The following is a 23055-nucleotide window of genomic DNA, read 5'->3' on the forward strand; positions in this document are numbered from 1 at the left end:
ACCTATGTTTCTATGTCAGTGGTGCTCAACCTTTTTCATGTCAAGGACCCCCAGAATTATCTCTATTGGGCCACGGACCCCCATCTCAAAATATGTAGTTCCAGGGACCCCCCAGAAGCAAATATTTTAGTTAAAAATGTACGCTTTGAAATGTATATTCAATGATTTGCACCACATGTTCACGACTTTTCAAAAATAGCAGATCTACAAGCTCATAGCGCACCACCGAGTGGTGCGCTACGAGCTTGTAGATCTGCTATTTTTCAATAGCTAAAGTATAACATAATGCTTAAAACACCAAAAGGGGTTCCCGGTTAAGCTGACAGAATTTGTTTAGAAATCATACGCCACATCTCCAGTAGTATAGCTAAAAAAGTGCTGGGTTGCGTTGAGAGCTCTATTTCTCCTGCCCGTGTCTCTCTAACATTCTCGTCATGTCCCGTGTCCCGTCATGTCCCGTGTCTCTCTAACATTCTCGTCATGTCCCGTGTCCCGTCATGTCCCGTGTCTCTCTAACATTCTCGTCGTGTCCCGTGTCCCGTCATGTCCCGTGTCTCTCTAACATTCTCGCCGTGTCCCCGGCGTGCAGACTGACCTTGGCGAAGCGGCACATGAAGTGAGCGAGGGCCTGCGGGTTGGGACACTCCAACTTCTTGATGATCTCGAAGCTCTGGTTGAGCTGCGTGAACACGTCCACCACGGAGCACGAGAACAGGGCGTGGTCCGAGGTCTGCACGAACTGCGGGAGAGAAGAGACACACACACACACACACACACACGACCAGGTCGTCATTGAGTTTCACCATCAAACCAAAAGGCCAAAAAAACAAACGGTGAGCTACGATAATGTGCAAAGCACAGCCGGGAGATTTGTGAGCTGTTGTGACAGGAGAAGGATGTGTCTAATGGAATTAAACCACCTGAAGGACTACATCATCCCTGCACTGTTTTTCCCCATTTAATTGTACATTATATTGTTTTGTTCCACTTTTGCAATACGCCAATAAAGCCCCTTTGAAATGAATTGGGGGGAGAGAGAGAGAGAGAGAGAGAGAGAGAGAGGGGAGTATTAGATCCTGAGGCTTATAATGGTCAATGGTAATAACAAAGCACTTTATTTTAGCAGAGCGCAGACATCAACAAGCCAATTACTGCATGTCTACATCAGTCCACCAGTCAACAGAGCCCCATGCTGTAAGTCTGAGCTGACGCAGCTGCTAACAATGGCACAGCCACACAGCTGCGATGGTAACATCTAACACCTGAGTGCGTATACCTGTACCTGCACAAACAACACCACCACACACAGTATGATACAGAGGAGACAGAATGGTCTGGCTTAAGGACTAATTGTGGATTTTCCCGGTATGGGTACAAGAAGTTATACATTCAGCATGTTTGTTGTTCTATTATGATGTTGCGTCATGCCCATCCATGGTACAAACATCAGAAATGTGCATAAAAGTGAATCATTTTGGAGTTTAGATTACAATTAATTATATGGTTTTGCATAATCAGATTGTACCCCTAAATCATATTCAGCTGCCCTTCTGAAACGGCTATCACACAATTTAGCACTCCTGGATGTCAGACGAACCAAATGATACCACATAATTATGTCTTGTCCCTTTTTAGGGCGACGATATCTCACCCGGCCTAAGGACTATAAGGATGGCGGCACAAACAACGTAAAAGCTTGTTATAATAGAGCCTTGCTATTGTACACATGGATTAAATAACATCTTTATGACTGAAAGATTTTGTTAGTCTGATTCCCATGCAGTGTGTGATTATGGGAAACAGTGCAAAAGGATTGAGCGTTTCTGAGACAACTAACATAATATGTACAATTAGGCCTATGATGAATCAGTAATGTTGTTCCTGCTGTTCTACACACTGCCAAGTCAACCAGGCAAAGAAATCACAGGTTGAGGATTTGACCTTTAATAAAATATCCAGAGTTAAAATGCCAAAATGTTAACATAACTTCCTGTCGATTTTACTATTCGAAGATTTGGATCCAGTCTGGGTTTTCTTCCCAATAAAAATGGCAAAATCAACAGTTAACATTTTCATAAAAAATAATAAAGCAGCATGAGTTTTGGTGATGCTATTGTCTGAACCAACTTAGCTTGTGTTTGTTTACTACTGAAAGAGTAGCCGTTTCAGCGCTGAAACAGCTTACACTGTAAGTCAACGAGGAGTATATTTTGAATCATCAATTTCTAATGAGGGGGAGCTCGTAGGGGGGAAAAAGCCTCTGTGAGTGTCTCTGTGGAGCAGGCTCTGTGAGAGTGTAGGCGTTAATTTTGCACTGCAGCAGCAACAACAAACAGTGAAAATGCCTTGAATAAAACGTTCAAATGTACTTAACACTGAGTTCAAAGTCAACCAACCGGCAGGAGTGGGAGTTTTACTAGCCTGTTAGCCCCACAGGTAATAACTTTCAGTCTGTGCACTCTGTGAAGAATCACCCTCAAACGGCTCGAGTGCGATAACAGAACGCGCTGAGCTGTTGAGCAAAGACTTGACAGCCAAAATGGTGTGACTGGGCTCGAGGCCAACAACTTTAGACACCCCCCCCCCCCCCCGTTCATGTAAACAACTTCACTACATTCACTAACCACTGTTTTCTTTGTTGTCAGCTAAAACAAAGCAACACTTTTATAGAGGGGAGAGAGCAGTGCTTCTCAAAGTGGGGTCCTTGAGGGGGTTCCAGGGGGGTCCCCAGCTAAATTGATTGATAGTAACTAAATGGACCATTATGTAACGCTGACTCGGAGAGTGTACAACAAGGTTGCCAATATAGCAGCATCTACAAGCTCACGAGGACTGCAGACTGGCTATTTTGCTATTTGTGGTACAAAATAAGTTGTTAATCTACTTTAAACCATTAAAAACCTGGAAAGAATTTGTGTCATTTTGGATTTTATACGTTGGATTTTTATACATTTTTGAAAAATCTTGAAATGTGAAATGTTGAATAATTTTGATACAAGAACAGTTTGCGAACTACCGATTCAGAAGTCATTCGTAGAATCGGCCTCAACTCCTAATGGGTCAAATAAAAAAACACGTGTTCATTAGGACATCAATTAATTAGTAACAGGGGTCCATGGCCTTCATCAAAGTCAATTGAGTGTTCCCTGGCATGGAAACAAGACTAGCTAGTGTGTAAGAACAGATCTCAGCTGGTGCCCCACAGCGCTGCATGGGAGCGCCTCGCACAGCTTCAAAGTTAAAAAGCAGTTGAAGTTGTCAGTGAGAGAAAAAGGCTTTAAAGGTACTCATTAGTCTGCCATAGCAGCAGGGGGGAAATGACTGGGGTTAGGACGACGTTAGTAACACTATATGTAATGTCTAATGGTGCGTAGATGGAAAGGAATAATAATGAGGTTTCCACCCGACAGAGACTCTAGTCCACACACATTTATCATGTGTGTGCGTGTATTGGACCCTTGTAAATATGGAGATACAAGGATTCTGCCCGACAGCAACGATGTGCAATCCCTTTCCATCTGAGGTGTGACTTTCCATTTTGTCTGTTCCGTCGGCTCCCATTCCACCTACTGTACCTCTTCCTAATTCTCTCTAGCATAATAATCTAGTTGTCTCTATACTGTAAGCTCGGCCCTGTTCTCCATTTCCTGTCAGATCCTTATCGAGTTGTACTCTCTCTGAACCCGTTTGATTTCCATGCCCTGTTGCCGTGGCTTCCCTGGACCTCGTTTAACCCATTCTGACCTGAGATCAGATTCATACGAGGTTTTCCACTGGACACACACTGGTCTGATGAACCCATTCTGACCTGAGATCAGATTCTAAAAATGTCAGTCGTTCTTCGATTTTTCAAAAATGGCAGACCTACAAGCTCGTATCGCGCCACTCGGTGGCGCGATACGAGCTTGTAGATCTGCTATTTTTAAATAGCTAAAGCACGACACGATGCTGACACCAAAATGGGTTCCCGTTCAGAATAGGTTAAAAACAGGTGCACACATCCAGGCCCTCGCTGTCGCTGAACAACAGGTAGAGTTACAACGTAAAAGAGAGAAGTCTGCACACAGCGCCGCTCCACGGTGTTTCATTTATTTTAAAACACTGGCATTCACAAACACAACCTCGCCTCGCCTCCTCTGCTAGTCTAAAGACTAAAGTTTTGGCCTACTCTTTATTTGACCATTAGCCATGCTTTTGCCTTTTTGTTACTCTCTGGGCTGGGAATTAAAACTTAGATTTTGTCCTTTGTCCTTAACTTCCTCCGTGTTTTGAGTCTGCACTAGGATTCACCCAGAGTAGATTTTTAAGCTTTAAGCTTTAAGCTTAAGCCTATAGAGATGGAATGGGAGACGATAACACTGCCTTCAATCAAATTATGTTATATTGTATTCTGTCACTGTATTGCTCCCAATGTTGACGGTTTTGACCTTTTTTCCACCTGAATCTACTTAGCGGAAGTATAACAGTGTTTTCCTCCCCATAAGTTAAGCTCTTACAACTCAGCAGCAGGGTTTGCCACAGTTAATACACAATGTCCTGGTCGCATTTATTTGAGAGAATCACAGTTATTTTTGCATAACCATCAGAAGGTTTTCCGTCATCCGTCGAAAAATGTACATACGTTTGTAAAACCTTTCAGAAATTGTGGAAATGGCAGATTTACAACAATGTGTCACACATGCGTCGACATGACGTGAGCTTGCAGATTTTCACTACGTATTTATTCATTTATATTTACACATTTTGAAAACATTAAATATGGCCTACAATGACTATTGCGTCATTGTCAGTCATTTCTTTGTATTGAAGTTCAAATTGTCATTATATCTGCCCTGGGCAATTTTTGTTTAAAAGGCAAACATAAATGTAATTGTTATGCATATGTTTAATGCCAAAAACCCAATAAATCATCAAGTATAATGTCATGCCGGTGTGGCTAGCAGTGATGCCAGCTTTTGCGAGAGGAATAAGCAACCGGTCAATGAAAACAAGCGCAAAATAATTGACTAAAGGCTCATACATATAGTCTGGATGTTCGGTGGTTAGGTGACCACCGAACTACAACATGACGTGCCGCAGTGAAGAGCAAACCACCGCCACCGCTCCAGCCCTTCTCTCTGTTTTTACTCACCACCGCTCAACGTTATTTCAGCTCCGGTGGTCAGCTCACCATCGGAGCGGTGGTCACCTCACCACCGAAAATCCAGACTATATGAATAGGCCTTATCACATGAGCAATTTGAGCATAATATACATTGGCTATTTGAAAATGGCAGATCTACAAGCTCACAACACGTTGTGAGAATCTGTTTTTTTTAAACATTTTGACAACACCACAAATCTGGTACGGAGGGGCTCCCTGGCTTATGGCCCATTTATTCGGGTGGTATGACAACGTTTAAGAACCACTAGCTGGTTTAAACAACCTTTAGGAAGCAAGCCCAGAATAAGCAACTACACAAGGCTGAAAAAAATAATAATAAAAAAGAATAACTACCAATATTTACAAGCAACTTTACAGAGCAAGCCCACGTCTCTTATAATAACACTGGTGGCTAGCTGTACTGCAAAGGAGTCTTTTCCAACGCTGCCGGGAAGCTCCCCCAATTCCCCAAGTTCCCCCGCCTCCCCGTTCTGGAACAGTGCTGCTGCCAAATGCATATACAGTATGCACTACGCGGAATGTTGACAGACAAGTACCGTTGTTATATAAACTGTTTGACTGTATGAAGTGGGACGGGGAGGTGGGGGGAGTATATGGGAAAGACTCGTTAGGAGTGTGGGAAAGACTCGTTGGCAGCTGTATACTCACTCCGTCCTTCTTGTCGCGCTCCAGCGCCCCGTTCAGGAAGTCCATGGCGACGTCTTCATTCTCGTCCAGCCACTGGATGACGAACGGCTCAAACCACCTGGGAAGATAATTAAAAAGGCCACCGTCACAATGAGAGACGCACGCACGCACGCACGCACGCACGCTCGCCTGGACCAACATTTAGATTGAGGACAGCATTGCCCTTTGCGGTCCACATGATAATGTGAGAAAACGATAAATAAGGGTTAAAAAAAAAAGAATGTGAAGTGAGGGGATCTCTTATCATCGTACATCGATTTACAATTTTAGGCATTTAGCATGACGCTCTTAGTCCAGAGCGACTCATACATCATCATCATACTGTACATCATCTCGTTCATTTAGCATGACGCTCTTAGTCCAGAGCGACTCATACATCATCATCATACTGTACATCATCTCGTTCCGGCCCACCACCATTTGAGCGTCCTCAGCTTCTTTATCAATGTTTGTTGTACGCATGTTTGTGGTACGCAATGTTTGTGTTTACACAGACACTCAACATGTGTCCAGTCATTGTCAATGACATTGAATGTTTGCGTTAGGAGAACATTTGGGTTACACACACCAAAAACTGGACTTAGTTAAAACATAACATTAAAAATACAATTTAAATTAAAATACGGGGATGAGAATTCCCGGCCCGGCACAGCCAGTAAATACAGTATAAGTCCCAAACGAGGTGGACTCTTCGAGCCTGCGTGTGGACATGGACACTGATTGGCCGGAGAGGAGGACAAGGAGGACAGGAGAGGACAGGAGGAGTCGGGGGAAGAAATGAACACAGCTGCTAGCAGAATGACAATGGCTCTGTCTGCGTCTGATTCCTCTGGTTTAATGTAGCGACTCAGACTGAGTGAGGCACCCACCAGCACCCACCAGCACCCCAGAGAGAGAGAGAGTCGGAGATCAAAGGAAAACAAAAGTGTGTGTGTGTGTGTGTGTGTGTGTGTACGTGTGTGTGTGTGTGTACGTGTGTGTGTGTGTGTGTGTACGTGTGTGCCGTGTGGGCGCGAGAGAATGAGAATGTGTGTGTGTGTGTGTGTGTGTGTGTGTGTGTGTGTGTGTGTGTAAATGTGCGTGCGTGCGTGTGTGTGGGCGCCTCTTGGAGAATTCCAGTGTGTGAATGGCAGCTATGGGGAGGGCAGACCAGTCAGTACGCTAACAGACTGGCACAGTGAGTGGATGGAGCGGGCGCTATGCATGCATGCATATACACATGCAGCTCGGCCTGCACTGTTGCTCCAGCTGCAACAATGCAGCTGAACACCTGCCATACTGTGCAGTGGTGGAAAGTAACTAAGTACATTTACTTAAGTAGGGCTACTGCAACTTAAGTACAATTTTGAGGTATTTGTATACTTTACTTACAATTTCCAGTACTTTTACTTCTACTCCCCTATACATCTCAGAGGCAAATATTGTACTTTAACTACACTACAATTATTTGAAAACTTTAGTTCATAATTTAGTTAACTTTGATTATTATTACAAAACATACATTAAACACTTACTACTGTGTATACATTTAGGTCATTTGAAAATAGCAGATCTACAAGCTCACCATGCGTCGCGATGCGATGCATGGTGAGCTTGTAGACTGGCAATATTCTAAATATTTGTATAGATTTGAACACTTGAAATGTGACATTCTGCATAGTGAAATATTTCTACTTTGATTCCAATATGTACTTTCATATATACTTTTACTCAAGTACATATTGAATTCAGAACATTTACATGTAACAGTTCTAAATTGCAGTATTTATACCGCAATTGTCGGGCAGAAAACCTCTCATCTCCATGTTCAAACTGTAAGGAATCTTCAGTGATGTCATGTCACTGTGGTGTATATACTGTAAACAGCTTTGAGTCTGTGCTACGTCCGCGTTTCATCACAGTGACATCCCTGTCCAATCCTTTGTTATCTTTACTCATAGGAATAGACTATGTGACAACCAGGTATATAGTCTGGTGACCACAGGAGAGACGGGTGACAGCCGGAATGTAAACAGCACCCGGCTGAGCAGTATGGGTTAGCGCCCCCAGCCTGTGTCCTCCGTGAGGAGGAAGCCCAACGACCCTCGGGAGGGCCATATATGCAATCAGCAAGCGGAGAAGCAGCACCATTTCCCTGCGGAGCCATTGCCCCACCACTCCTGAATGAACTGTCTGGTGCTGGGACTCTGGTGCAACGCACAGGTCCTGGGCCTGGCGAGAGCAGGAGTGGACCTGGTGAGACGTAGGAGGGTGCCCGATCAGGAGACAACCCACAGAGCCTATAGTCCTTCCATGCACCGGAAGTGTACCTCCCAGCCCTGGCAGAGTAGTTCTCGAGTAGTTCCAATGGATTGTGTGGCCCTGGTTTTGCCCTAATGGGACTTATCGAGGGTAGCTATGACTGGGACGTAAGTCGGGACTTGATCAACCCCGGCTGGGTCGCCTGAGTGAGGGGTGTGATGTTGGAAAAAACTGAAACCCCCGTTGATCTCAGGATACATCACTGAGGATACGTCCCAGGTGCATCCATGACCTCAGGATACATCACTGAGGATACGTCCCAGGTGCATCCATGACCTCAGGATACATCACTGAGGATACGTCCCAGGTGATGACCTCAGGATACATCACTGAGGATACATCCCAGGTGAAACCCTGTTGACCTCAGGATACATCACTGAGGATACGTCCCAGGTGAAACCCTGTTGACCTCAGGATACAACACTGAGGATACGTCCCAGGTGCATCCATGACCTCAGGATACATCACTGAGGATACGTCCCAGGTGAAACCCTGTTGACCTCAGGATACATCACTGAGGATACGTCCCAGGTGCATCCATGACCTCAGGATACATCACTGAGGATACGTCCCAGGTGCATCCATGACCTCAGGATACATCACTGAGGATACGTCCCAGGTGCATCCATGACCTCAGGATACATCACTGAGGATACGTCCCAGGTGAAACCCTGTTGACCTCAGGATACATCACTGAGGATACGTCCCAGGTGCATCCATGACCTCAGGATACATCACTGAGGATACGTCCCAGGTGCATCCATGACCTCAGGATACATCACTGAGGATACGTCCCAGGTGAAACCCTGTTGACCTCAGGATACATCACTGAGGATACGTCCCAGGTGCATCCATGACCTCAGGATACATCACTGAGGATACGTCCCAGGGGCATCCATGCGATGTATTTTTAGTTACGGTGGCCTTGTAGTTTCAACGTGTGCTCATGATCACATTTTGTCACGATCGCGCTAAACGGAAACACTAAACAGGAATATTATTTCACGTAAACATTCAAGTATACATTTTTAATAGGACCTCTACTTATAACAGAGTAATTCTAAATTGCAATATTGATACTTTTTACTTAAAAACATGCAAGTACGTGTGTGTGTGTGTGTGTGTGTGTGTGTGTGTGTGTGTGTGTGTGTGTGTGTGTGTGCGTGCGTAGTGGACACTTACAGGGAGTACTCAGGAGGAACGTCCTTGAAGGCCGATAGACCTCGTACGTACTCGTTGTGGAACCATTTGACTTTGAAGTGCAGATTCATGTACTCGGTGCTCTTGCATAGGCGGTGCTTCTCGTGTTCTGCAACGCAGGCGGGGAGACACGCACGCACGCACACACGCACACACACACATACACACGTTAACACACACACACACGCACGTTAACACACAGAGCGTGCACAGGTCCACCCGCAAAACATCTTCGGACACATCAATTGATCACTTAACCTCCACTGTGGTTGTCTTTTCTATGTTCTTGTATTGTGGGGAAAGCTTTCATGGAAAATAGCCGATCAACAGACAAGCTTTACACAACGCTAAGATCCTCTATTTTATGCAAAAACGTTCGCTCTGAAAGAATATATATTCAATGATTTGCGCCACATTTTCACCATTCAAAGAAATAGCTAAAGTATAACATAATACTTAAAACACCAACAGGGATTCCCGTCCTGTTAGGGTACACAATTCAGAGGGCCACAATGTCACAAAACCATCTCACAAAGCCACAGTATATTTCATTTGCTGTTTAGAAATGTTCTGGATTTTGCACTCCCTCGGTATAAAACATTTTGGGACAAATATATACCAACAAACATTTAAAAAGGTTTCTGCCAGTGTACCATTTCCACTCTCTATAGTACGTATAAAGCTGGACCCTGCTCCAGAAATACCAGAGCTACAAGCTCAAAAAGCATGTACTGTACATCTGTTATTTTCGCTAATGCCACACTGACACACACAGCTATAATAAATCAATCAGAGAGAGAGAGAGAGAGAGAGAGAGAGAGAGAGAGGGGGGTAACCCCTATCGCTGTAGCCTGAAATGTGAAAAGCTGAGTGACTTATGTAAAGCCTTGAAGAAAATGGAAATCCAGCTGAGGATCTGAGAAAAGGATGTTAGAACGCAGAGCATTTGGGCGGCTGCAAAAAAAAAAACTAAAAAAAAAAACTAAAATGGGTTTCCAGAATGCATCGGCATGACGGGTGAGTCATTTTACTCCTGACTGCTTTAGACGCTGACAAAACACACAGCTCTCTGGGAAACCCCCCTGGAGGAGACGAGAGGGGAGGAGAGGAGAGGAGAGGAGAGGAGAGGAGAGGAGAGGAGAGGAGAGGAGAGGAGAGGAGAGGAGAGGAGAGGAGAGGAGAGGAGAGGAGAGGAGAGGAGAGGAGAGGAGAGGAGGGGAAAATAAAAATAACTTGTAATGCAGATGTGCCATTCACACTTTTCACGCTTTCCTGCACTTTCCCTGAAATGTTTTCCGAAAATACATGTTTTCCCTGCAGGTGTTATCCACTGATTAGCCTAATGCTAATTATACTGCTTTAGATAGCCTATAGCCAATTTAGCCGTGATTTTTGTATTCCCAGTTTTGCATGTGTTTATGAGGTGACAGCACTTCATTAGAGCCCTTGGTGTGGTTTTTATGTGCAATGATGTCTTCCCTTTGCATTTAGTGTTTCTTCCTGGAGGCTGAAACCTTGACAGTCAAATGTGCCAATGAAAAAAACTGCGATATAGTGACATCACAATATAATTCCCTTCCCTAACAGCTGTGGGTGCGGCTTCAGATCAGGTGGATCACCACCCCTCACCAGCCACCAGGCAAACCAGGCATACTTAATGAACTGTCCACATAAAAACGACATTTTAACAAATAGTGTAAACTGTTAAGGTGGTGGAAAATAAAATCCATAATGCACTTTAGTTGACCAGATTCCCAAGGTTTGTGTAATTTACAAAGTATAGAGTGCATGGTCAAAGTGCTTAAAAAGACAGACGGAGGAAACTGTCGGGGAATATGGCGGCGTGTGTCGGAATATACATCACAAGACATGTTTAACCCATTTTGGGCAGGAAACCCTTTTGGTGTTAGCATTATGTTATGCTTTAGCTATTGACAAATAGCAGATCTACAAGCTCATATAGCGTCTGCTATTTTTGAAAAATCGAAGAACGACTGACATAGAGACAAAGCTTTTTCAGAAAACTGTCAGGATGTAGAAGACATGTTTAGAATCTTAGAATCTTAACCCATTCTGAACTAGCCTGGTTAATAAACCAGACCGAATCAGCCGTTGGCAAAAATAAATTGCCTGCCGGCGGATTACGGTCTGGAGAGGCTCAATTGTACGCCCATTTCCTACACCAGAGAAATGGGGCGGCCAATCGGGACACGGTATGCACTATGGGCGGGCTTTGGTACAGTGACTTTCAATGCTTGAGACCTTTGACTGACAGTAGCTCTGACCAATTGCGTCAAAGAGAAAATGTTTCAACCCGCTCCCCTGGAAATGAAATCCAAGCTGAGCCCCCCCAGACTAATATCCCGCGGTCCGTGCGATATTAGTCTGGTTTATTAACCAGGCTAATTCTGAACGGGAACCCATTTTGGTGTCAGCATCATGCCGTGCTTTAGCTATTTAAAAATAGCAGATCTACAAGCTCATATCGCGCACCGAGTGGCGCGATACGAGCTTGTAGGTCTGCCATTTTTGAAAAATCAAAGAACGACTGACATTTTTAGAATCTGATCTCAGGTCAGAATGGGTTCATCAGACCAGTGTGTGTCCAGCGGAAACCTCGTATGAATCTGATCCCAGGTCAGAATGGGTTAATATATGGACTCTAAGGGCTGCAGGACAGAGGAGTCGGACGGAGAGGTATAAGACAGAGGACGGAGACAGACCAGAGGCGTGGTGAGACACGCCACCGTGTCCTGTCTCTTGTTATTAACCGTCGCCTGCTTTTATCATCTTCCTCTGCTGTTCATCTGAATTCCTGGCCCACTGGTTTCCGCAAGGCACCGCCGTGATGATGAATGTCCTCACAGACACAGACGGTATGGCTGATTATGAGCACACTATGAACTAACCCATTTAGACCTTGAGGACGTGTCTGACTGTCACCTCATAGCTTTTATAACCACTTTTAACCATTCATCTAAAGGGGAAGTCGGGGCCAGGGCTCCGTATAGCCTACAGGCATGGCCAGACTAATATCAATATAGAGCCATTTTATTTATATTTATTTATTTGAGCTCTGGCAGATTCATCAGAGAGCATCATGGGACAAGAGACTGTGGGGGAAGTGAGGGGAGGTGGGGAGGGGGAGCCAAAATGAAAAGGAGGGCATGCGTACAGAGCCGGGGATCAGGAACGACGATAAACACAAACATAGTAATAAAAAAAAGTCTGGGATGGTGAAAGACAGACGTGGAAGATAAAGATGAAGGAAACGATAATTAAGGAAGAGTATAGAGAGGAAATAGACTGTGGAAGAGGCATGAAGTCCCGACCGAGGAGGGAAGGTATAGCGGCTCGCACGGGGCCAAACAATCACGTTTGTGTACTGTACTCGTTAGGGTATAGCGCAATTTCATGAATGCCATTTCTTTTTAAATGTCATTTTTCTTTTAACCCTATAACCGTACAACAGACATATAGCAGCCAGAGAGCTCGCACATATCTGCTATTTCCGTTGCACGACACCAACCGCGTCCTCACGTCCGTTTCTTAAATTCTACTATGCTGTATAATGATATATGTATACTAGGCATGTGGAAAATAATCGATACGTATCGGTACATCGATTATGACATGCGTGATGCGAGTGAATCGGTTCATTCACTGTGTATCGGTAAAATTGACTGGTGAAATCTCGATGCATCGTTCGCGGAGTGCTTGCATCGGTAAAATCCGTGGTTGCACTGTTTTTTTCATGGTAAATTTCACCCTATCCTGTGTTTCCGAGGCGCATTCAACGTACCATCAGAAAAGGAAGAAAAAAAAAGGTCTCTCGCAGCGCACACACAGGGCGCGTTCGGAAATAGCGCACTGAGCCCACTGTGCAATGCAAACTAATAGGAGAGTGTGCTCCGGTGTGGTATTTCCGAACGCGCCCACAGTCAGTGAACAGAAGCTACCGTATGACGGTGCAGTCAGAGTAGACACGTTGAGACAACAAACAGACTCAGACTATAAAGAGCACCCGCTTATTAGTAATTATTAGTAATCTAACAATTCCACAATAACCAGCAGAGAGCAGACCCTTTGTTTACTTACAGAATTCTATAAGTTGGGTTGTTTGAGATGCAGAGCTATAATACTAACCTACAGTAAAACAATAAATTGCTTTGAATTTAAATGTAATGCATTTTACATGTTTTGGGAAATTAATAGAGCTTTAATATAAATCCAAATTGAATCGCCATCAAATCGCATCGTATCGGTAGAGGGGTGAATCGTATCGCATCGTATCGCCAGGAGATTCCATGTATCGCTAAAGTATCGTATCGCTGGCAGTGCATCGAGATGCGTATCGAATCGTGAGATGAGACGAGATTCACATGCCTAATGTATACATGCATTATGCACACGTAAGTAACACCCACTCACTCACACTCAAATGGGCTAATAAAACAGATAAGCAGCCATACACGCATACACAAATGGGCTAATAAAACAGATAAGCAGGCACGTGCGCACGCACACACACACACTACAGCATTGAGCACTCTACATCAAAGGAATCTAGGCATGGCACCCAGCTGTCACATATTAATCCTGATTACTCTCATGAATAGCACAGCGCCTGCTACACTTGTCTCCTCCCTTGAGTGCCCAGGGGACATATTTACATACACTCTATATATTTACAGTACCTGCATGGGATATAAGCCATTCAAACGCGTGATGCATCTTTTTCTGCACCGAGACAGAGATTATTTCCAATGCTTTTTTTGTTGCTACAGTCACTCCATCTCATTTACACTTCCCACAAACTCCAAGCGAGGCATGTATTGTATACCTAAAGATGGAGTGCCAGACGGAACAATAGACACAAAAATATAGTCTCATTTGCCTCTTTAATCGCTCGCCGCCGTATTCCACTGCTATGGAAAAACCATCTAACCTCCCTCAAACACATCCTGGTTTAACGGGACCTATAATGTCATTTCTTGAAATTAGAAAATTGGCTCTGTTGGAAACTTTTATAAACATTGGCAGCCTCTCGTCGCTCACTCTGGTTCACTTCAATAATGCATGATTCACCCGAGGGTGCTGACTTTGTTCTGTCATTGTCACAAGGAGCATGATGCCAACTGAGGCTGAGTCGACACGCTGTTTTCACCCCGTCTTTCCCTTGTCTCTCTCTCTCTCTCTTCTTCTCTTTTTCCCTCTATTGGTTACTCTTCTTTCTATGGGTGTGTGTGTGTGTGTGTGTGTGTGTGTGTGTGTGTGTGGGGGGGGGGGGGGGTACTTGGGAGCAGGGGGAATACTGGTGGGATTATTTTTATTAAAACAAAAAAAGAGAAAAATCCACCAGCATGCAACGACTACCATGAAACGGCACCTACTCATGATTATATGTATGTACCATGTACCTATGTATGTATTATGCATGTACCATGTACATATGCATGTATTATGTATGTACCTATGTATGTATTATGCATGTACCATGTACCTATGTATGTATTATGCATGTACCATGTACCTATGTATGTATTATATGTATGTACCATGTACCTATGTATGTATTATGCAATGTGTCACTGCAAAGATGTGGAATTAAAAAAAGGAGCTATAAAAAAAAAAGAGCTATGAGCTTGTAGATCTGCTATTTTTCAATAGCTAAAGCATAACATAATTCTTAAAACACCAAAAGGGGTTCCCGTTAGGGATGCCAAACGACTCATATTTGGCCAATCGACGAATCGAGGCCAAAAATCGACGTGTCAAACGACTTTTTTCCTTTTTTTCTTCATTATTTTTATATTTTTGTTGTTGCTGCGCAGCAGTTGAGGAGAACGCAACTATGCATTCCTTTAAGCAACACAACTTCTGCAGCTGCATCCATATGTTTAGAATTTGCATCAATGATCAAATCCCAATAATAAAAAATAAACTTTATTTTGTAAACAACGAAACTGAAGGAGCAGCGGCGCTATCGGCTAGCCGCTAGTCCCAACTCTCAAGTGTCTGCAGCCTGAACTGATACGGGACGCACGTTGTTCCGTATTTTAATGTCGGGTCGGATAATAAATACAGTATAAATGACGGCGGGATTTATTTGACAACTCTGCCCTGCTTTCTTCACGAGAAGAGAAGAGCGCTCACCGCTCAGAACAGAGCAGACCTGTGGCTAGCCTGTCAGCTCACTTTACGGCATGTGTAGATGAGCTGGGTCTGGGAAGCTCAGAGCTGCAGCCATTGGCTCATGATACGAGCACACGACCAATGGGACTGATCATTCAGTGTTGCTAAGATACCACCCCCCACCACACACACACGCACACACCCTTGGACGATGGGGTCCACAGCGCTCTGCTCAAAGTCAACTTGCATGCGACGAGCGGCACTGACTGACTGAAAAAATAATAATACAAATAAAAACGATTTTTCGACTCATACGTTTTGAGTCGCGGGAGGCATGAGTCGATAATCGAGTCGATTTTCAACTTTTTTCAACATCCCTAGTTCCCGTTCTGAATGGGTTAACCCACATGTGCAGATGTGAGCTTGTAGAAGTGTAATGCTTTATCGGGGTGTCGTCCACAGTAACAGTTTTCGTATATTTGAAATGTACCCATACTGCAAATATAGCCACACACTGTATGCAGACACGGTACTTTATTCACCCATTAAACTTTCATTTGTCTTCAGCCACTGCTACTGTAAGTCGTCAACTAATATGCCTCCAGCTATAACACTCGCATTGCACAGATCTTGCATTATGTAACAGCTAATTCCAGCCGCGCACTGGGATTGGCCAAGAGTCGTACCGTGGCCTTACCAAAGCCGTGCCAATATAGCCACAATAACTCCAACAGGCGAATGGAAAACCCCTCGTCATTTATCACTATAAATATGACTCTGCCATTGGTCTGCCATTGGTCACTGTTCAGTCTTCATGTTAACCCATTCTGTACGGGAACCCGTTTTGGTGTTGGCATTATGTTATGCTTTAGCTATTCAAAAATAGCAGATCTACAAGCTCATATCGCGCCACCGAGTGGCGCGATACGAGCTTGTAGGTCTGCTATTTTTGAAAAATCGAAGAGCGACTGACATTTTTAGAATCTGATCTCAGGTCAGAATGGGTTAATCAGACCAGTGTGTGTCCAGTGGAAACCACGTATGAATCTGATCTCAGGTCAGAATGGGTTAAATAGAAGCTCCTGCCCCTCTGGCTATTGTGTGACAGTGAGATGGTGAGACATCTGCCAATCATTTAGCAACCCGTGTTTGATTTGTCAGAATACAGCGTCACCGCAACGACCACGATACTATCAACTGGCCTTTTCCATTGTCCTAATGCGGCCTTCTGCAGGTGAACCCATTCTGACCTGAGATCAGATTCATACGAGGTTTCCACTGGACACACACTGGTCTGATTAACCCATTCTGACCTGAGATCAGATTCTAAAAATGTCAGTCGTTCTTCGATTTTTTTCAAAAATAGCAGACCTACAAGCTCGTAGCGCGCCACTCGGTGGCGCGCTATGAGCTTGTAGATCTGCTATTTTTCAATAGCTAAAGCATAACATGATGCTAACACCAAAATGGGTTCCCGTTCAGAATGGGTTAAAGGACCACTTCACCACTTTTCAACTTATCTTCATAATAATTGGCCCTCACTAATGTTCATGATAAATTACTATTTTATCTCGAAATATTATTTTATATTTAAAATTAGCACTTTCTTTCCCCCTACTCAGTCTGTGTCTCATAGGAGGGCTGTGGGCAGTTCAGAAACCCGTCCACCAGTGACATCATCCTTAGGCAGATTATTTTTTAAACAAAAAATATTTCTTTTTATTATCGTGAGAGCGATGGCTTCCGTTTTCGCATTGCAACAATAAAAAAAATAGAACGCCTGCGGTTTCTATTAGCTTAGATTCCCCATCGATGATGTCACTGGTGGACTGGTTTCTGAACTGCCCACAGCCCTCCCATGAGACACAGACGGAGTAGATTATGTTTTTCTTTTTTTGCTATTTTATCATGATCATTAGTGACAGTGGTAGTGAGGCTTTTAGCCTGCGCTGCGCCTTTAAGAGAGGCTGTCTACGGTATAAGCAGAAAGGCTTGCCTGGAAGTGCGCCGAGCGCTCCTCATGGCCATCTGAGCAGCCATCAGCTGGATGAAGCTGAAACTGAACTTTTGCCCCGTGGGATTAACTACAATAAGATATGTGATATTACTTCATTATCATCTCTCACTTAAATTTGTCTTGAGACTCAGCAGACATGTAGTGTCTGCAACACATAATAGGCTACACACATTTGACTGAAACAAAGGAAAATTACATTTACACTTTATTGCATAAAAACATGAAGACAAGAGCAATGTCCACCGCTCAGCCTATGGCCTGATTCTAAATGAAGCCTCAAAATAGCAGATCTACAAGCTCATAGTGGCGCGCTACGACCTTGTAGGTCTGCTATTTTTGAAAAATCGAGGAACGACATATAGCTTTTTCAGATTCAGGATTTAGAAGAAATGTATAGAATCGTTCCCAGGTCAAAATGGGTTAATGTATTCTGGAATGCTATACATCTCCTTCCTGAAGACTAGCAGCCTATATTCGATTCCCCTTAAAAAAATGTCTATAGTGTTTGAAGTAGGACTTTAATTTACGAAGAAAGACACAAAAAGCATGAAAGAAACATGGAGATACAAGGTTTCTGCTCGCCAGCGACGATGTATTGGAACGAGGACGTGTGACTGCAGTGGACGGACGGCCTGGTCACCCTCGTGTAACGGTGTGTAATATCTGAGCACACACTGTTCTGTCTGTAGGGTGCAACTGTACACAATGGCACTTCAAAATCGCACGCGCACGCACACACACACACACACACACGCACGCACACGCACACACACAGTTATAGCTCTTATCCTTAGGACATGTATTGCCTGCACAGTGAGCACACACATGCACAGACAGACAGCAAGACACACATTCACATCGGTGTGCGTGCATATGGCACACACACACACGTGTGGTGGTGGTGTACTTTGAAACGCACACACCACGCACATGCAAGTGCACACGTACAAAATCTCCACTGTGTGTGTGTGTGTGTGTGTGTCCTGCTGGGACTTGTGGGTCAGGCACTTATGATGAAAGACACACACTGCAGGAATACAGAATACAAGCAGCCAATCTCTCCTGGCTGACACAACACTGACCGTAGCACTATGCTCTTACACGTGTAATGAAAAGAGCGCACACACACACACACACACACACACACACACACACACACACACACACACACACACGCACGCACACACACACACACACACACACACACACACACACACACACACACACACACACACGCACGCACACCGCGTGGAAGCAGGGCAGGCATAGGCAGACGACAGTTGGGAGACAGAAATCAGCATAGTCAGTGTGTACAGACAAAACAACTTCATTGTTCGTCCCCAGACGAATACATAGAAGTGTGTCACATGAAAACATTTGAGATGATAAGCACCGGTTTAGACAGGCTGAAGGAGACAGGTTCACAACCCATGACAAACTGTGCGTGCGTGCGTGCGTGCGTGCGTGCGTGCGTGCATATCTTCATAATGTATTCTGACACTCTTTGTCCTTGTGTTCTTTTATTTGACTACTCCCATGCCGTCTGTCGCTTGTACTTTATTATATCACATTTATATTTAAATTAATTATCATGGTGTGTTTAATTCATCTCTCAGTTTTGTTCTTCACAGTGAATTCCCTCTCGACCGCATGCTTCAACAAAAATAGTATACTTAATTCATTCATGGGACTACAAGAGATCTAGACCAGTTTGATTGCCAAGATTAAGGCTCTAATCTCCCTTTATTGAATACATTTATGTTTTGTCCAAAAGCACAAAATAACTTCCCGTTCTTCTATCGAAACGTTTAGGTCTTGGGCCACCCTTATCCCTTAACCCATTCTGACCTGAGATCAGATTCTAAAAGTGTCTTAGATTTTTCAAAAATAGCAGACCTACAAGCTCGTAGCGCGCCACTCGGTGGCGCGCTATGAGCTTGTAGATCTGCTATTTTTCAATAGCTAAAGCATAACATTATGCCAACACCAAAATGGGTGCCCGGTCAGAATGGGTTAACGTATTTGCCATTTTTTACTATTTTGAAAAACATTTTAAAATAGTTCAACTAGCCGATCTACATCGAGACATTGTGAGCTTGTAGATCAGCTATTTGAACTATTTTTTAAAGGTTTTTTTAAATAGTAAAAAATGGCAAATAAGTTATAGCCCCTTGTGTCTGGTAAAAAAAAAATCAATTCATCCCCAGAGCAAGCAGGCAAGAGCTCTATTGACTCAGTGGTTAAAATCCCAGCAGTACCAGGGTTCAAATCTGGGGTATAGAACAAGACATGTACACACAGCACGTCTTCAATAATTCACCGCTTGATTGAGAGGAATCACGTGAAGCCGTCTGTGTGTGCATATACATACACGCATCCTTAGCCTGTTCAAACACTAATGTGTATTGAAAGCGGAGATTCATTTTAAAATGTGCTGAGAGGGCATACATGTATCCCACACATCTCCAATAGCAGCCCTATAAATGTCACAGGATTTGTGGCTCAGTACTGTGAACCTGGGCCGACCCCAACCCCATTCTGTCCAGGCCTGGAATAAGCACCCAGCGTTAATGGTTATTCATTCATGAGCTTCAACTCTCCATCACAACTCACCCTGAAGTTATACAAAGGAGATTCTGTACTAAAAAAAAAAGGTCTGTCATTCTGGACCCCTTTTGTGGGCAGTTAAGGTTTATATAGGATGTCTTACATAAGTGATGTCCAATCCAATAACTCATGCATAATCCTATATGAATGCTCAACATTTCTTCCACATGACGTGTCACTTGAAAACAAGGTGGATTGAGTCTCCCTTCAACTGAACGGGAAGGGTGTCAAATAAAACAAAAAATACACAATTAAGTCAATATATATATAGTATAACTCCCATGTGAAATACATAAATAAACTGTAAGACAACAATCATGTATTGACATTTACAAATGTAAATGATACTAATTCAATACTGATTATTTCAGTTGTGCAAGCTTCCGAGTCAAATGTGCATACATGCCTCAGCTCTGCACTGTAACAGTCTGAGGCTGAGGTGAAGAGGCACAAGTCAGGCGGGGGATAATAATTCACAAGCTCTACAAAAGACACCGTCAGAGAACATGAAGGTCACTCTGGCCTCAGGCCATAATCATTGTTTGAAACGGGGGGGGGGCACCAAACTGAGAGGCCATGGCCTTTAACCCATTCTGACCCGAGATCAGATTCATACGAGATTTCCACTGGACACACACTGGTCTGACTAACCCATTCTGACCTGAGATCAGATTCTAAAAATGTCAGTCGCTCTTCGATTTAAAAATAAATAGCAGACCTACAAGCTCGTAGCGCGCCACTCGGTGGCGCGCTATGAGCTTGTAGATCTGCTATTTTTCAATAGCTAAAGCACGACATGATGCTAACACCAAAATGGGTTCCCGCGCAAAATGGGTTAATGGCCTCCATGAAAGCCTGGCCCTGGCATAAACTGTAGCGCACGACATTGGAAGTGAGAGACTATAACTTAATCTGCATTAATCAACTCGAATCGACCTTCTGATATGAACAATAAGGCCATCACACATGTAAAGTATAGCGCTCACAATGGGCAACTGGCACTGCTCATCCCTTCACACATCATCATTTTATACCGTATGGTAAACGGTAAATGGTGCATTTATATAGCGCCTTTATATCCAAGGCGCATTACATTCACCCATTCACACACACACACACATTCATACACCGATTGCGGCGGAAGCCATGCATGCAAGGCTCCAACCAGCACATCGGGAGCAATTTTTGGGGTTCAGTGTCTTGCCCCAAGGACACTTCGACATGTAGACAGGAGGAGGAGCCGGGATTCGAACCGCCGACTCCATGGATCATTGGACGACATTGCTCTACCTCCTGAGCCACAGTCTGGTAGAGCATACCAGACTGTACAGAGGTACTGTAAATGATATATATAGAGTGTATGTAAATATGTCCCCATGGCACTCAAGGGAAGAGACAAGTGTAGCAGGCACTGTGCTATTCATGAGAGTAATCAGGATTAATATGTGACAGCTGGGTGCCATGCCTAGATTCCTTTGATGTAGAGTGTTTATGTGCTCAATGCTGTAGTGTGTGCGTGTGTGTGTGTGTGTGTGTGTGTGTGTGTGTGTGTGCGTGCGTGCGTGCGTGCGTGCGTGTGTGCGCCTGCTTATCTGTTTTATTAGCCCATTTGTGTATGTGTGTATGGCTGCTTATCTGTATGCCATCTGTACGAAGACGCACAACTTTGAAAAAGAAGAAAAGTTTTTTGTCATAGTAGAAGTTTTGTCACCTCAGTCATTTGCAGCGTGAAACAAGCAGCCTCGCTGATGGGACGGTGTTTGTGTACACTGGGGACTTCACGTATTGTCTCGGTGTGTTGTGTTTGTTCTGTGCTATAATATGGTTATGTCTGTTTTTCTGGTGAACAGACGGTGAAGATGAACGTCCCCAAGGGGGAACACTAAAGACATTGTTATCGAGTCGCCAACGACAGTGATGAAAGTAAATGACACCGCGTCGATGTCGACTCGATGATGACTCAGACATACAGCGTATATAGATGTTTATGAAAATATATTTCTGCCCCTGCATGCGCTATACTTTAACCCATTTCGACCTGGGAACGATTCTGCAGATGTCTTCTAAATCCCGACTGTTTTCTTGAAAAAGCTGTGTTTTTCTATGTCAGTCGTTCTCAGAACACTTTCACGTCCCTTTTCACGATTCTTCAAAAATAGCAGACCTACAAGCTCGTATCGCGCCACTCTGTGGCACGCTATGAGCTTGTAGATCTGCTATTTTTCAATAGCTAAAGCATGACGCAATGCTAACACCAAAAGGGGTTCCCGCCCCAAAATTAGTTAAAAAACTTTCAGACAAGCCATTGCGAATGTGAAGTTTAACTCGATATTGAGCGACCACATGCGTGGCCTGGGCTGAACGCTGCGTTGACATTATCAGAAGCTAATATCTTCTGATAACACAAGACATATATCCGCCTGAGGTCTGCAGTCTCCCCACTCGCTCGCCCGGTGTGCAGCAGATAGGTCATGTGACCTGCACCGCCTCCTGTCCTGACTCACCATTTAAGGCCTATTCATAGTCTGGATTTTCGGTGGTGAGGTGACCAGACCACCACCGCTCCGGTGGTGAGCTGACCACCGGAGCTGAAATAACGTTGAGCGGTGGTGAGTAAAAACAGAGAGCAGGGCTGGAGCGGGGGCGGTGGTTTGCTCTTCACCGCGGCTCAGTGACGTCATGTTGTAGTTCGGTGGTCACCTAACCACCGAAAATCCAGACTATGTATGAGCCTTTACCGTGGTTAGACATACCATCACTGTCGGACAGAAAAAACAGGGTTTTGTTTCTGTAAATGAACCCATGTAGACCTGCAGAACAAATGCATTCTATATATCGGTAGTTTCTCACACAAGATTCTTTCCAAAAAATAGCAGATGTGCAAGCTCGCAGTGGCGGCACAAAGTGATGTGCGGCGAGCTTGGATATCTGCTATTTCTGCGTA

General features: G+C 44.1%; 1 protein-coding gene across 1 annotated transcript in view; it reads right to left on the reverse strand.

The window, feature by feature from the left end:
- unc13c (unc-13 homolog C (C. elegans)) overlaps positions 1-23055 on the reverse strand; it is a gene marked incomplete at both ends in the record, with an annotated part of 309285 nt that overhangs the window by 77346 nt on the left and 208884 nt on the right. Inside the window, 3 exons of the mRNA XM_083759363.1 lie at positions 596-739; positions 5813-5909; positions 9335-9461. Of these exons, the coding sequence (XP_083615489.1) occupies positions 596-739; positions 5813-5909; positions 9335-9461 (368 nt within the window). The remainder of the gene's footprint in view (positions 1-595; positions 740-5812; positions 5910-9334; positions 9462-23055) is intronic.

This window comes from Protomyctophum parallelum (genome assembly GCF_964188405.1).
Source record: "Protomyctophum parallelum genome assembly, chromosome: 2".
In the NCBI taxonomy this organism is placed as follows: Eukaryota; Metazoa; Chordata; class Actinopteri; order Myctophiformes; family Myctophidae; genus Protomyctophum; species Protomyctophum parallelum.